This window comes from Zeugodacus cucurbitae, chromosome Y (genome assembly GCF_028554725.1).
Source record: "Zeugodacus cucurbitae isolate PBARC_wt_2022May chromosome Y, idZeuCucr1.2, whole genome shotgun sequence".
In the NCBI taxonomy this organism is placed as follows: Eukaryota; Metazoa; Arthropoda; class Insecta; order Diptera; family Tephritidae; genus Zeugodacus; species Zeugodacus cucurbitae.
The window spans coordinates 3,782,626-3,800,224 of NC_071673.1; the positions used below are offsets into that span (position 1 = coordinate 3,782,626).

Below are 17,599 nucleotides of genomic sequence, written 5' to 3' on the forward strand. Positions count from 1 at the left end.
CGTGAATTGTTTTATTTACAGGGAATTAAAAAATTCATCTCGGTTAAAAAATGGAATTAACTCCTGAACATTTTCGTGCGATCATTTTTCACAACTTTCGACGTGGATTATCGCGACAAGAGTGCATCGATGAACTAAAATCTTTGTATGGCTATGAAGCACCATCCTATAGCACTGTGAAAATCTGGTACAACGAATTCAATCGTTGCCGACGCTCGCTCAAAGACGAATTCCGTGAAGGTCGTCCAAAAACAGCCGTTGTGCCAGAAAACACCGATGCCGTACGTGAACTGATAATGCAAGACCGTCATGTAACATACCTTCAGATAGAGGCATGCCTATGCATTTCTCCCACCAGCATAGATTCGATATTGCATGAACACCTGGCCGTAAAAAAGGTTTGTTCTCGTTGGATCCCGCAAAATTTGACAATCGTTCAAAATAAGGCTCAAAAAAAGTGCTTCGAAAATTGGTTTGAGCACATGCAAAAGTGTATAAATCTTAATGGAGAATATTTTGAAAAACAATAAAACCATTTTCGTTGATAAATATTCCTATTTTCATTATTAGGCCAGAAATATATATAGCAGCCCTCGTATTATGTTACATTTACGTATATAATATTTTTAGTTTATTATATATTTCAAAGGTTTTTATGGAATAAATAATGAGGTAGGCATTTATTACATATGTGCACATGTACTTTAATATCAAATATAAACAACATATCTATAAATTACATACATACATAAACATTTACTAACATTGAAATTAACAAAATTTTTCTTATTTCACTGGAAATGCTCAAATCTGTTATTTTTAAGCCCTCTGATGTTAAACTGTTTTTCACGCTTATAGATTGGTGTGGTGAAACACACTTATAGAAACGAGTAACCCTTCGAAAAGCCATTGTGACAATCGGCACACCATGAAACTTCTCTATATTTCACATTCTCTGGTTCGAGCCAGAATAGGTTCACAAAATATACCTCACAAAAAATGTCTTCTCATCTCAGTTATGCAAAAGATTTTTCACATATCTCAAAAATTGTTATAAAATTTTCTTTTGTTTCAAAATAAAATCAAAGATTTTTACGGACGGATGGACGGACAACCCTCTCTTAGCAACTTTGTTGCGAGAGTACAAAAACGATACCGAGAAATATAGGCACTTAAGAGGTAAAGGACTTAAACGGACTTAAACGGAGATCACTTTAATTTTGTAAAAACCTGTTGTCTCGACATATGTATGTATGAAGATGTAAAAAGAATTCGTCGTACAAGTTATTGTTTAAAATAAGCGTGTCGTTGCCTAATACACCATGAATACTGTGATAATTGTAAAAATATGTAACTAATAGGAAAATTATTTCATTTAAGTCATACATCTTTTTAACTGTTAGTTACGTTTAATTTGTCATTTCGAGTACACATGAGAAAAACTGAAGTATTGTTTGTTTTTATATTTAGTGCCATCATCGAAGGGAAGGTAACATAAACACAAACTTTAGAAAAAATTATATAAAGTTGTAAAAAATCATTGTTAAAGAAACCGAACCTATTTTGCAAACCTTACTGAATATTTTTAACAGTTATATTACACATGTTACACAGAAAAAATTAATTTTTGAATGGTTTTTATAATGTGCTTTCTAATACAATTCTTAAGTGGAAAAACTCTGAAAGCTATCATAACTTTATAAACAATGATATAAATATCACATTTATTTACTAAAATTGGACATCATTTTTAAGCCACCGAGAAGAGCCTCAGAGCCAAGAGCTGACCTTTTTTATCGAAAATATTTTAAATAACATTGTTTTCTGATGTTACGTGATCTGGAATGAAATATTAATAAAAATAGTTTAAGTGGCTCTCATATACCTTACATAAAAATAATTTTGTATATAACAAATCTTAGCAATATTATGTCACTGTTTTTAAATGAACGGAATTCGACTACCACACCTACTTACCATATAAAACAATTTTAAATTTTATCTGATTCTTCAACGGCAATAAATTAAATACTGTCCGACCGATACCCAATTTTTGGCCGAAGCCGTTGCCGATGCCGATTAATCGGCCAGTTGGCAAAGTATCGGCCGATGCCGAATCTTTCATGAACAAATTTATTTAGTAAACTAGTATAGTAACAAAAGGAAAAAAAACCGAGTGGGGTTGCAGTCCGGGAGTGCAGGCAGAAGTGAAAACTTGAACTTATAGCGCGTTGGGCACTTTGGGTGAGCATTTTTAGGTGCGCTCGCGACATGAGGAATTGTACATAAAAAATCAAGTTTATCAAAGTAATGTGGGTACTTTTTGAATGGACATGAAGTATAATAATATAGAAACTATATTCGAAGGAAGTGGTTTTATTTAAATGATTAAATATTAGTAAATAGTAAATACAAAATACAAAATTTATCAATTCTCATTCATAATTTCAACAACTCTTACATCATCATTATTAGCAAGGTTTTAACACAATACTATAGCAGCAACACAAGTCAAATGAAATATTTAAATAAAATTTTAAAATAAATTTTCCATTTAATATTCATTTATAAAATAAATATAAAAACTCGCAATCTTGTCTGTCGCGAGGGCACGAACGAATTCCCATGCAAAGACTGCGTATAGTATACATAAGTATGTATGTATAGTATGTTACTTTCGAAAACGCCCACAAATTTGCGAAAACCGAAAACACATAAAGTTTCATAACTAAGCCATAAATAAAGTTATAAAAGTAAAATTTGGTACATATGATCCTGCTAGTAAGGGCTACATTTGGATGTGATTTTTTGAGGAAGTGGGTGTGGACCCGCCCCCAAATAGGTTTTTTGTATATATCTCGCAAACCAATAAAGCTATATAAACCAAACTTTCGGCAGTCGGTTCCCTTACCATGAAAATAGTTGAAATCGGATAATAACCACGCCCACCTCCCATGCAAAGGTTAGGTTGGAAATTACTAAAAGTGCGTTAACTCACTACCGAAAAACGACAGAAACATTAAATTTTTCAGCAGAAATAGCAGAAAGAAGTTGCACTCAAATTTTTTTACAAAATGGAAAATGGGCGTGGCGTGGCTTAATAGCATATAAATCGGTTAATATTTGAAATATCTTAGCCAATGTATGTTGGTGATGAAAATGACTAAAATCGGTTCAGGAATTACCTCAGCCCTTATATACCATATATGATGATTTTTGTTATTCTATTGGACTTTATGCCGAATATATGGGTCAAATTGTATGTTATCTTAATGAAAATATAAATAGCAATAAATAGCGAAAGTATAAAATGTTCGGTTGCACCCGAACTTAGCCTTTCCTTACGTGTTTTTCTCAATTTTTATTCAACCTTTGCATATTTTATTAATATTTGATTTTTGTTAGATGTTGTAAGTAGAATTTAAAGAAATAAAAACATATAGATACCATGCTAACAACAAAGTAACAAAATGAATAAAACTTGTTTTATATGTATCTTAGAAAATAGCCATTTTTGCAAAATTCAAAATTTAATTCAGATTCAGATGACGAACATCGAAGTTATGGAATATTACGTAAATTAAAAAGGATTTAGTATACCCTATCTACTCTACTATTTGTTTAGAATTTGTATTTTTCGAAAAAGGTTGCATGCATTTTTTTGGCGATCTCAGAAACGCGGATTAGGCACTTTGGATTCATATTTAAGATTAAAGTCTCTTTTCAAAATTTGTTCTAGACTACATTCCGCTTTGATTTTGGAGCAACTCATGCCAATTTGTATAGGAAAGTTTGGTTGTTATAGCTCTAGCAGTTTACGAAATATGTATGTACAAAGACCGTATTAAGGGATAGAGCCACACCCACTTACCCAAAAAAATTACATCCGAATATGCCCCTTTCCAGTGCGATTCTTTGTACTTACTTACCTACTTTCATAACTTAATTTATGACTTAGTTGTAGCTCTTTAAATGTTTTCGGGTTTCGCCATTTTGTGGGCGTTAGTTTGCAATACTAACCTTCTCATGGTGCCAAGGAATACGTGTACCAAGTTTTATTAAGATATCGCAATTTTTACTGAAGTTAACGCTTGCACGGACAGACGGACGGACAGACATCCGGATTTCAACTCCATTCGTCATTCTGCTCATTTACATATATATATTCACATATCTAACAATCTTGATGACATTGTCAGAGGTTGTTCGTTGTTGATCTGCGAAGGTTTAGAAATAAAAAACCGTATACTTTTCTTGAGGAAAAGTCGGATAATAGGAAATTTTCAAAAAGGACTTTTTTCCATACAATTTTTTTAACAATATATGTATAGTTAGGTTAGGTTAGGTTAGGTTTGTAGGCAGATCTCTGCAAAGACAGAAGATACCAATAAAACTCCCTGTGGATCAAAGACCTTTAAGATTCAGCAAACCGCTTGGAATCCGTTACAAATTTCTTAAAACTGGTAATATCGATTCTAGCCAATTCGCTAGGATCTCCGAAAAAGGGCTTTCGGAGGTGTTTCAACCTCAGTCTGGCAAAAGCTGGACAATGCAGTAGGAAATGCTTAGATGATTCCATCTCGCCTTCCTCCATCCAGCATTGGCATCTTGCATCTGCCACGATCCCAAGTCTAACCGCATGGGTACCCATTGGACAAAGTCCAGTAAGTACACCCATGATGGCGCTGAGATGGACCTTGCCCAGAGAAAGCAGTTGAAAGGACTTACGCTCCACAGAGGGCCAAAAGGACCTCGCCACTGCACAAGTGCACAATAAGCCCCAGCTATTTCACCTTGTCCGCAGGTTGCAGACTGGAGCCTCCCAATGAGGGGAGAGTGGCATTTGGAATTTTGTATCTTCTTGTGAATAAGACGAGTTCCGTTTTACTCGGGTTTATGGCTAAGCCACTTCTATGCGCCCAGAGAGTTACCACTTCTAGGTAACCTTGGGTCATTTCAGGGTCAGGGCTACATCATCAGCATAGGCCGTCACTCGACAGCCTTGATTTTCAAGTTCCCCCAGTAGGTCGTTCACTACCAGGATCCAGAGAAAAGGGGAGAGAACGCCACCTTGCGGGGTACCCCTACTTACAGTCCGGAGCGGATTTACGCTTCCCCACTCCGCAAAGCCAGTTGTGTTGCTGAGCAGACTGTTAATGAGGTGCTTAAGGTTCGCTTCTACCCCAAAATCGTCTAATTCAGAAATGACCGCTTCCGGTCTTACATTGTTAAAGGCCCTCTCGATATCGAGGAAGGTACCTACCGCGTAATCATTATTTAAGAGGGCTTCCTCTATCCACAACACTACAGAGTGTAAGGCGGTTGTCCCTTATGTACATATCCATAAGCCTCTCCAGCGTCTTCAAGAGGAACGAGGAGAGGCTAATAGGCCTGAAATCTTTTGCATTAACATGACAGCTTTTACCAGCTTTTGGGATGAAAGACACCTTAACCTGCCTCCAAGCCTCCGGAATATGACCCAGTCTGACGCAGTTCGCGTAGATCGGTGCCAGCCAGCTGCATGATACCTTGGCCACTCGCTGAAGCTGCGCAGGTGTTATGCCATCTAGTCCGGGGGACTTGAAAGGTTTGAAAGAATTCAACGACCAGGTTAGGTGGCGATCATCCAGTTTGGCCTTCTTCATTTCAGACTTAAAAATGGCAAGTCCCACCTTATACAAATCCCAATCGTCACCTAGACCACTTCTACGGGCTTTATTGAAGAACCTTCGACTTGAAGATCTGAGCTCCGAAAGTTCCGGCGTCCACCAAAGAGGTTTCCCTTTGCCTTTCTGAGATCTCAGAGGACAAGAACTTTCAAGGGCCATCCTGCACCCAGAGCTGAAAACTTCGACACACTCATCAATCGCATTGGCCGAGAGAACTGAGTCTCGTGGGGGCGCTGCCGGAAGAGCTGAACGAAGCTTCCTACAATATAGAACCCAATTTGTATTCCTAAGGTTCCTAAAAGGTTTGCGTACTGGACAAGCTCTGTCCAGGTTGAAACTGATATACCTATGGTCCGAAAAGGAGTGATCATTGAGAACCTTCCATTCTGAGATCAAAGGTACGGCGCACAGTGAGACAGCCCAATAGTAACCGCGACCAAAAATGGTTTTTGACGTGTCGTCCAATTTGGATGAAATTTTCACAGTATATTAACAGATATATGAGTAACAATTCCCTGAAATTTCAGCCTCATAACTTCATTACTTTTTGGTCTAGAGCAAGTCAAAGTTGTGGTATGCCAACGCGCTTGAAATATGTTAGTTCAATATGTAATAATCAAAAGCTTATTAAAATAAAAATACATAATAAATGTAACTTTAAAGTATTTTTTTAATTAATTTAGTTATTGTAGAATGAGTAAATGAAAAAATAAATTAAAAAAAAACACAATTTTTTTTTCTAAACAACAGAATTCTTCTTCTTCTTGACTGGCGTAGACACCGCTTACGCGGTTATAGCCGAGTCCAAAACAGCGCGCCACGCATCCCTTCTTCTGGCAGTTTGGCGCCAATTGGTTATTCCAAGCGAAGCCAGGTCCCTCTCCACTTGGTCCTTCCATCGGAGTGGAGGTCTCCCTCTTCCTCTGCTTCCACCAGCGGATACTGCATCGAATACTTTCAGAGCTGGAGCACTTTCATCCATTCGGACAACATGACCTAGCCAGCGTAGCCGTTTACGTTTAGCCTGTTTTTTTATTCGCTGGACTATGTCTATGTCGTCGAATAACACATACAGCTCATCGTTCCATCGTCTGCGGTATTCGCCGTTGCCAATTCTTAAGGGACCATGAATCTTCCGCAGAACCTTTCTCTCGAAAACTCCTAGTGCCGTCTCATCGGATGTTGACATCGTCCACGCTTCTGCACCGTAAAGTAGGACGCGAATGATGAGAGACTTGTAGAGTTTGGTTTTTGTTCGTCGAGAGAGGACTTTACTTTTCAATTGCCTACTTAGTCCATAGTAGCACCTGTTGGCAAGAGTGATTCTGCGTTGGATTTCCAGGCTGACATTGTTATTGGTGTTAATGCTGGTTCCCAGGTAGACGAAATTATCTACAACTTCAAAGTTATGACTGTCAACAGTGACGTGGGAGCCAAGACGCGAATGCGCTGACTGTTTGTTTGACGACAGGAGATATTTCGTCTTGTCCTCGTTCACCACCAGACCCATACGCTTCGCTTCCTTATCCAGTCTGGAAAAAGCAGAACTAACGGCGCGGGTGTTGTTTCCGATGATATCGATATCACCGGCGTACGCCAGTAGCTGTACACTCTTATAGAAGATTGTACCTTCTCGATTTAGCTCTGCAGCTCGTATTATTTTCTCCAGCATCAGGTTAAAGAAATCACACGAGAGTGAGTCACCTTGTCTGAGACCTCGTCTGGTATCGAACGGCTCGGAGAGGTTACTCAACGCCAGCTTACACAGCCGTATTAGTTTTGCGGGGATACCAAATTCAGACATCGCGGCATAAAGGCAACTCCTTTTCGTGCTGTCGAAAGCAGCTTTAAAGTCGACAAAGAGATGGTGTGTGTCGATCCTATTTTCACGGGTCTTCTCCAAAATTTGGCGCATGGTGAATATCTGGTCTGTTGTTGATTTTCCAGGTCTAAAGCCACACTGATAAGGTCCAATCAGATTGTTGACGGTGGGCTTCAGTCTTTCACATAATACGTTCGACAGAACCTTATACGCGATGTTGAGGAGGCTTATCCCACGGTAATTAGCGCAAATTGTGGGGTCTCCCTTTTTGTGTATTGGGCAGAGTACACTGAGATTCCAATCGTCAGTCATGCTTTCTTCCGACCATATTCTGCAAAGAAGCTGATGCATGCACCTTATTAGCTTTTCAACGCCGTATTTGAATAGCTCGGCCGGTAATCCATCCGCCGCCTTATTGTTCTTCAAGCGGGTAATTGCTATTCGAATTTCTTCACGGTCGGGCAATGGAACATCTGCTCCATCGTCGTCGATTGGCTAATCGGGATCGCCATCTCCTGGCGTTGTAATTTCACTGCCATTCAGCAGGCTGGAGAAGTGTTCCCTCCACAAACTCAGTATACTCTGGTCAACAATAACTAGATCAACTCTGAGGGTCCTACAGGAGTGTGCTCCGGTCTTGAAACCTTCAGTTAGTCGCCGGATCTTTTCGTAAAATTTTCGAGCATTACCCCTGTCGGCCAGCTTGTCAAGCTCTTCATACTCACTCATTTCGGCCTCTTTCTTTTTTTGTCAGCAAATGCGTCTCGCTTCCCTCTTCAGCTCTCGGTATCTTTCCCATCCCGCTCGTGTTGCGGTCGATCGCAACATTGCGAGGTCGGCAGTCTGTTTTTTCTTCACTGCGAGGCTACAATCCTCATCATACCAGCTGTTTTTTTTACTTTTCCGAAAACCAATGGTTTCGGTTGCAGCTGTACGTAAGGAGTTTGATATGCCGTCCCACAGCTCCCTTATACCGAGATGCTGATGAGTGCTCTCAGAGAGCAGGAGTGCAAGTCGAGTAGAAAATCGTTCGGCTGTCGGTTGTGATTGCAGCTTCTCGATGTCGAACCTTCCTTTTGTTTGTTGACGAGTGCGCTTTTCTACACAGAGGCGGGTGCGTATCTTAGCTGCTACAAGATAGTGGTCCGAGTCGATGTTGGGACCACGAAGCGTACGCACATCAAAAACACTGGAGACATGTCGTCCATCTATCACAACATGATTGATCTGGTTGCGAATCTAGTACTACAGACGACCATATTTCGGGCCCCGGCGAAGTCGATCAGCCTCAGACCGTTTGGTAATGTTTCGTCATGAAGGCTGAATTTTCCGACTGTTGTGCCAAAGACACCTTCTTTACCCACCCTAGCGTTGAAATCGCCAAGCACGATTTTTACATCGGCGGGGGCAGCGCTCATAGGTACGTTCTAGGCGCTCATTGAAGGTATCTTTGATCACTTCGTCCTTCTCTTCCGTCGGGGCGTGGGCGCAAATCAGCGATATGTTGAAGAACCTCGCTTTGATGCGGATTGTGGCTAGACGTTCATCCACCGGAGTGAATGCCAGGACTCGACGACGGAGTCTCTCTCCCACCACGAATCCCACACCGAATTTGCGCTTTTTTCTATGGCCGCTGTAGTAGATGTCACAAGGACCCACCTTCTTCCGTCCTTGTCCCGTCCATCGCATTTCTTGGATTGCGGTGATGTCAGCCTTTACTCTTACGAGGGCATCAACCAGCTGGGCAGAGGCGCCTTCCCAATTAAGGGTCCGGACATTCCAGGTGCATGCCCTTATGTCGTAGTCCTTTAAACGTTTGCAGTGGTCGTCATCAAAATTGGGGTCTCTCATCCGAGGCTGTTTTTTCTTTTTCATTGGGGGGTGTTTTTATGTGGTGGGTCCCAAACCCTACGCACAACCGCATAGGCGGAAAAAAACAACAGAATTGTGGTTAAAAAATTTAACATTTTGCATTTTCAATAGCCGAGGAAATATAGAGCAGCCCCTCGCCCTAGGTGCAGACTTATACCAAATGAAAGTTTGAAATCTCAGTAGTAGAGAACATATAGCAAAAGATTGCAAAAGCACATTAAATATACACAAAACTACAAAAAGTACGTAACGCGCACATTCTGTCGCTGTACGTATGTTAGCATGCAATAGCATGTTTACAACTTTTTACTTTTATTTTTTTAATTGTTTACTATTCACTTATTGTGCAAGAGAATAGTAATAAATTACATTTGTTTTTTGTTAGTTATTCAGATTTATGCTTTAAAGATCATTTATTTTTTAATAAAAATATTCTTGTTTACATTAATTTTATTTACGTTATTAATTTGATAGATAATTTTGTTGAAGGTCATTGACTTTGGGTTAGATAGTTGCATAATTTTTAAATTAAATTGATAGTGCAAGATATTGTTCTTATCTAAGTTGTGTTATGATCACTTTCTAATGTGGCTATATTGCCAATAGGTTTGTTTGCAATTTTTATTTTTGAAAGTATTTTTTATTATTAACTTTATTTAATTTTATATTAACATTTTTTTTGCTACAGGAATTTTATCCGAAGAAGCGCAAGAAGCATTGAATAAGGAGTATAGAAACTGTAGGCTATTTCATTCTCGTAAAAATTCACGTATTTCTACGAATAAAGATATAATGCACTATTTGCAAATATCATCAGATCCTTATATTAATTCATTTAGAATCAGAAACAAATTGAAAAAATTAGAATACCATGATGATGTTAAAAAATTATTGATTGAATGAAAAAAAATATTGTTTTTTTTATTACATTTCATTGGGAGGTGGGCGTATTAGTTTTTGCATGAAACATTTTAAATGATATAAATTACAGTAATATAGAATTTGAAGGTTGTATTTAATATATTTTAGAAAATATGGCACTTTTTATGTTGAGGTAGTATGGGTAATGGGGTTAAAAGTGGGCCAAAGTTCAATTTTTATTTCAAATAATGTTTGTAACTATATAACATTCAAGTATACCAAAATTGGAAGTTATACCTAATGTATTACGGACAATACGGCATTTTACAAATTTCGACTGTATGGCAGGTGGGCGAATTTTCTTAATTTTTTTTTTTAAACTGGAATTGTCTCAAAACTAACCTGTGCAAATCCATTCATCGTGGGAGATGGCTCCATCTTCCCTGCTCCGATCGCATACCCCAAGCTCAATAGACCCCGGAAGTTGGGCGATTTCGCTAAACTTCGGGGCCTCTCCAACCATAGGTTTCTTACCAAGAGAGGATTCCCCCTCGAACCTTTCTCGCTTAACCTGCGATTGAGTTTCACCCAATCCCACCGGTTTACCATCTCCATGCGGCGGTCCGACTTCCACTTTTTGGACGCCGACACCTGTTTCCTAGCGTTTGCTCCGGGCCCCGGAACTCCTGTGCTTTTACTAGTTCTGGCGACTTCGCCTCCCACCATACTAACCGCTGTTTTCGATAGGCTTCCGCCGACAGCGCCTAACTTGTTGCCCCTTACGGGGGGTATCCTCACCTGCGATGGTTTTGTTTTTTCACCGCCTATCGCGGTAGACGGTTCCGTCGCTGCCGGCAGTGAACCTCCCGGGACACTATCCGTTTTAAAAGTCGATTCCGACTTTACATCACATATATACATTAGGAACCAATGAAGATAGCGAAATAAAACTTTACACAAACACTGTATATGATCTGTTGCATCACTTGTGAAAAAATTGTCAAAATCGAACCATGACTTTTCAAGGCCCCTGATATCGAACTTGAAGAACTCAGTGCCTAAGGGTAATTTTTCCAGGAAAATATACTTAGGTAAATCCCTCAGATATTTTTATGTAATTCATTCCCTCTGAATTTTTTTCTTATAACAGTTTCTCTCTGTACCTGAAATGGTAAAAATCGGGTCATAACTTCCTCCAGATCCCATATACCTAATTATAAGTAATATTAAATTAAGTGAGCGTACAGTCTTCGATACATTGTATCTTGGTGGTGAAAACGAGTGAAATCGGTTTAGGAATTACCTCAGTCCTCATATACTATTTCTGATGATTTTCGTTATACTATTGAACTTTATACCCAATATATGGGTCGAATTGTGTTATCTTTATAAAATTACATAATTAAATTGTGAGAGTATAAAATGTTCGGTTACACCCGAACTTAGCCCTTCCTTACTTGTTATTGGTTGCAATGTGGTATACGATTGCCCCTGCTTGATTCTGAAGTAGCGGTTGCTTAAGTAAGATTCAAGTAAGTCAGTTAGATATTGTGGTAAGAAACATCTTAATTTATAAAGTAAACCATGGTGCCATACTCTATCGAATGCCTGAGATACGTCTAGAAACACAGCTGTGCAAATTAGTTTATTTTCCATCGCATCTTCTATTATGTTTGTTATGCGATGTACTTGATCGATTGTGGAATGTTGAGTCCCGAAACCGAATTAATGAATTGGTATGATACCTTTTTCTTCAATTATGTTCTCAAGTCTTTTGATAATGACAGCTTCGAGTAGCTTAGACAAAATAGGCAACAATGAGATTGGACGATATGACGAGGCTTCATGTGCACTTTTCCCAGGTTTTTGTACCATAATGATTTCGGATACCTTCCATGACATTGGGACGTATTTAAGATTTAAGCAGGTGTTTATTATCGATGTAAGCTTTATTAATGCTCTGGGTGTTAAATGTTTCAATACATCACTTGTAATTAAGTCAAAGCCGGGAGCCTATTTAGACTTTAATCTAATTTTGATATATTTTCCACTTCTTTTTTTGTAGTTGGTTGAATTTCGCTTACATATTGCGTTGCTTCTAACTGGGGTAAGCTATCATGGGACGAAAATGGACTAAACGTTTTAGTTAGTTTCTCTGAAAAAACGTCCGCTTTTTCTTCATCGCTTTTAGCCCAGGATCCGTTGGGCTTTCTTAGAGGAGTATTAGCCAATATCGGTTTCCTGGCATTTTTTACAGCTTTCCAAAGAGAATAGTCTGTATTTTTGTTTGGCGTTAATTTCTTAATATAGTTCGAAATGTTTTGATTTTTAATTTGTTTTATTTTGATACTGAGAAGCTTGAGGAAATCGCGTTTTTTGCCAGTTTTTACGCATTTTTCTCTTTTTACTTATGAGATCCAAAATATCTGCAGGGTATTTAGTATAAAAGTTTTTTTGCTTGAAAACAGGAGTACTTTTCCATGCCGATTCTTGAATAACTTTCGTAAATTCATAGACTTCAAATTCCAGGATATCAGGTGTTGTTATATTTTCTGTAAGATCAATAAGTTTGTCAAGCATATCTTTAAAATACTCCCAATCTGTATGTTTATTATTATAGTGGTAGCTCGATTTCTTTTAGATGGTCATTTAGAATGAAATACACTGGTGAGTGGTCCGAATTTAAGTCTAAGCCAGTGTCTACGGTAATGAAGTCCTTCGATATTTGACGAATGATAAAAAATTCGATCAAGTCAGGTAATTTTCTTGTATCGGTAGTCCAGTAGGTCGGTTTACCAGTAGACACGAAGTCACATCCAGTGGCCATAGCGGCTTTAAATAGCTCTCTACCCTTTGATGTCGTAAATCTTGAACCTCATTGCGAGTGTTTTGCGTTAAAGTCACCACCCATAATGAATTTTCCATGGTGATTTAAAATAAGCTCTGTATATAAATCATATTTAATATTATGCCTAGGTGGGCTATATATTGCAGTAATATGTATTTTTCCACTCCCAGAGTCTACCGATATAGGCGTAGTTTGGAATTCGGGAATGCTTATATTCATTTCTTCGAAGTGGTGAATGTTGTCTCGAACACTTATTGCACTCCCCCCTCTTGCGTTATTATTTGGGTGATTAGAGCAATACGTTCTGTAGTTTTTAAACTCAACAAAAGTCTTATTTTGAATAAGCCATGTTTGAGTAAGCCATTAGCATTCCAGGTCATAATTTTTATTTAGCTTATTGAGAATCAACGAAAGATTGTCGGTAACATCATCAACTACTTTCGGATTTATTTGATTTTCCGAAATTTGTTCTTGCAATTTGTTGCCATCTTTTACTATGCTGGCAAATGATGGCTCACCAGATTCCTGGCTTGTATTCGTAACTTCCTTCTGTGGGGCAGTAGATACTCTTGTGTTTATGTTTTTTGGTTGTTGAGGCCCTTTATGTTTCACAGCCGCGTTTTTAATTTTTTGTATTTGTTTTGCCCCTTCACATCCGCTATAGTTCGCAGGGTGGTTTTATTGCAGTTACAGCATTTCGGCGGTAGATCGGCAGGTTTTGTACTGCTTAGAGTCGTATGGTTTCCGGCACACTTCACACACCTTGGTGGTTTGCAGCAATAGTTTCTAGTGTGACCGAACGCCCGACAAGATTTGCACTGCGGCACAAGTTTCGATGTCTTGATGGGCTCAAGTTTGACGACATAATTTAGAATATGTTTAATTTCATAAATTTTCTTAATGTTTTCTGTATGTTCAAAGCATATAATAAACATATTTAAAGGATTTTTTGTTTTATATTGAAGCTTGTTTATGGCCTTCGTAACTTTGAAGACTTGTTTTTGAAGATCTGTGATGATATTTTCGGGCTCACATGAGTGATGAAGGTCTTTTACCATGACGCGTATATCACGCAAATGCTTGTCCTCGTACGAGTACCAGGAGATTTTCGATTCGTTTAATTTCATTGTGAGGATTATATAGTCTCAACTGTCTGACAGATTTATTTTGCAAGAGCTTGGGCCAGTAAGCTTAAGTGTGTACGAATTTTTGACTCCTGTGCTTAACAAGGAATTCATCAAGGGCTGTTTAAAATTTTCCGATATTATAATTTTCGGGGGGCGATGGTTTACATTTATAACTTTTTTTGTTTGGGCTGATTCATCTGGACTCGGAGATATCATACTTACATCCGGTGAAGAATCTGCCTTGCGTTTCTTATTATTCCTGCTTTTTTTCTTTTTTAACAACCAGTTTGTTTCATTTTCAAGCTCTTCTTCGTCTGTTTCAGCTACAAAAGTTGCTTTTGATGGAGGGGAAGAGGCTTCATCGGTATATTTACTAAGATCTTTTCTTAAATTTTCATTTTGGAGCTTAAGTGTCGCATTTTCATTTTTTAGTTCATTGGCAATTTTTTCTATCCTCATAATGTGTTCAAGCAACGTATTCATTTGGTTACATGGTGTTCCGCCACCAGGAGGAGGGTCTGGGTGTCCATCGAGTACTTATCAAGATATAATTATATTACGTACCGTGAACTGTCTTACCAACTGCTTTACCGACTATTTTTCAGATAATGCAGTGCACTCTGCACAATCAGCTGGTTTCATTATAAAGTGAAGGAATCAGATGGAATTCAAAATTGAGTTATATGGGAAGTTGTTTTGGTTATGAACCGATTTCATCCATTTTTCATATGTGTCATCAGGGTGTCAAGAAAATATTACATACTGAATTTCATTGAAACCTATCGAGTAGTTCTGAGATACGGTTTTTGACCCATAAGTGGGAGATGCCACGCCCATTTTTCATTTTGTAAAAAAATCTGAATGTAGCTTCCTTCTGATATTTCTTCTGTAAGATTAAGTGTTTCTGACGTTTCTCGTTAGTGAGTTAACCCACTTTCAATTATTTTCAACCTAACCTTTGTATGGGAGGTAGGCATGGTTATTATCCGATTTCTTTCTGTTTTGGACTGTATAAGGAAACGGCTAAAAGAAACGACTGCAGAAAGTTCGGCTTATATAGCTTTATTGGCTTGCGAGTTATATACAAAAAACCTATTTGAGGGCGGGGTCACGCACACTTTTCCAAAAAAAATTACATCCAAATGTGCCGCTCCCTAATACGATCCTATGTTCCAAATTTTTTTTTCATAACTTTATTTATGGCTTAATTATGACACTTTATAAGTTTTTGGTTTTCGCCATTTTGTGGGAGTGGCAATGGTCCGATTTTGCCCATTTTCGATTTGTTCCAAGTTTCGTTAAGATATCTCAATTTTTAACCAAGTTATCCGTTGCACGGACAGACGGACGGATAGATAGACATTCGGATTTTGACTCGTCTCGTCACCCTGATAATTTTGATATATATAACCCTATATCTAACTCGTTTAGTTTTATGACTTACAAACAACCGTTAGGTGAACAAAACTATAATACTCTCTTAGCAACTTTTGTTGCGAGAGTAAAAAAATCCGGTCAGTATGAAAATTTTAATTTTGAGCTAAAATATTCATCCAAGAAAATAAATGTTTATATGCCTCACTGTTGACTTTTCTTTAAATTAAATGTAATGGACTAAAACGGATTAATTTTATTGAAGGAAGAGTCCCGGAAGCCAATTTGATACCCTGCATCGAAGAACTTTATCAGCACCAAAGCGACGTAATCTTTCAAGACTATACTCTTTCCTTGTCATTTTTTTGTAAGTACCCGATTTTATGCCTCAAATGGGAATAAATAAGTTGACATAGCCTGGGAACAGTCCCGATTTAATCCGAGCGAAAATCTGTGGGCGATTATGAAGAAACAGTTAGCCGTACAGAATCCGATGAATCAAAAAACTGCATTCCGTCATTTTGAATAGATGGTATGATGACATGGCGGTCGGATTACTCCAAAGAGTAATTTCCTCCATACCTGCAAGGAATAGGACGATGTATAAGGTAAAAGAAAACGTACTGATTTAGATATTTCCCATTAGATAGACTAAAATTAAAAAAATAAAAACAAGTAAGGAGGGCTAAGTTCGGGTGTAACTGAACATTTTATACTCTCGCAATTTATTTATTTAACTTAATTAATATTATATAATACATAATTTGACCCACATATTCGTCATATATATTATATAAAGTCCATTGAAAGTTGGAAACCATAATATTAGGTTAGAAGCACCGAGGTCCTCATGTTCGATACATGGAACCTTGAAAACCTATGGTCCGATTTCGGCTATTTTTAGAAATGGGCTGCCACACTATAAATACAGTATTTACTTACTTACTTTATATATTGTAAAGTTAACTGTTCAGATCATCTTCTAAGTTCTGGTATATAGGAAGTAGGCGTGGTTGTGAAGCGATTTGGCCTATTTTCACAACATATTATTGGAAGGTAAGGAAACTGTTACAAACCAAGTTTCATTGAAATCGGTCGAGTAGTTCCTGAGATATGGTTTCTGACCCATAAGTGGGCGAAGCCACGCCCATTTTTTATCCTGTAAAAAAATCTGAGTGCAGCTTCCATCTGCCATTTCTGATGTGAAATTTGGTGTTTCTGACATTTTTCGTTAGTGGATTAACCCACTTTTAGTAATTTTCAAACTAACCTTTGTATGGGAGGTGGGCGTGGTTATTATCCGATTTCCCTAATTTTTGGGCTGTGTTAAGAAGTGGCTAAAAAAACGACTGCAGAATGTTTGGTTTATATAGCTTCATTAGTTTGCGAGATATATACAAATAACTGATTTGGGGGCGGGACCAAGGCCACTTCCCCAAAAAAAATACATCCAAATATGCCTCTTCCTAGTGCGATCCTTTATTCCAAATTTTACTGTTTTACTTTAATTTATGGCTTAGTTATGACACTTTATGTGTTTTTGGTTTTCGCTATTTTGTGGGCGTGGCAGTGGACCGATTTTGCCCATTTTCGAAAGCAACTCTCTCACCGTCACAAGGAACATGTGTTCCAAGTTTCATTAGGATATCTCAATTTTTACTCAAGTTATCGCTTGCACGGACGGACGGACGGACAGACGGATTTCAACTCCACTCGTCATCCTGATCATTTATGTATATATAACCCCATATCTAACTCTTTTATTACTTGGTGACACAAACAACCGTTATGTGAACAAAACTATAATACTCTGTGCAACAGGTTGCGAGAGTATAACAAACAATCGCTTTGATATTACATTTTGTTCAATATCCCTAATTTTAAGAATAATAATTTATTTTATCTCTTATTACAAATACAAACAATTCCTAATTTAAAATTTTTTTCTTGGATATATTAGCTCACAATTCAAATTTTCATACGAGTAAGAAAAGGCTAAGTTCGGGTGCAACCGAATATTTTATAC

At 38.0% G+C, this 17,599-nt stretch overlaps 1 protein-coding gene across 7 annotated transcripts in view; it reads left to right on the plus strand.

Annotated features, from left to right (window-relative positions):
* The first annotated feature begins 792 nt into the window (after positions 1-792).
* The window catches only part of LOC128923552 (protein rtoA-like), a 2,411,103-nt gene continuing 2,394,296 nt past the window's right edge, over positions 793-17,599 (plus strand). For all 7 annotated transcript variants that reach the window (XM_054235822.1, XM_054235824.1, XM_054235823.1 and 4 more), the window contains exon 1: positions 793-1,489. In XM_054235822.1, coding sequence (XP_054091797.1) covers positions 1,433-1,489 — 57 coding nt within the window. In that variant the 5' untranslated portion in view covers positions 793-1,432. The remainder of the gene's footprint in view (positions 1,490-17,599) is intronic.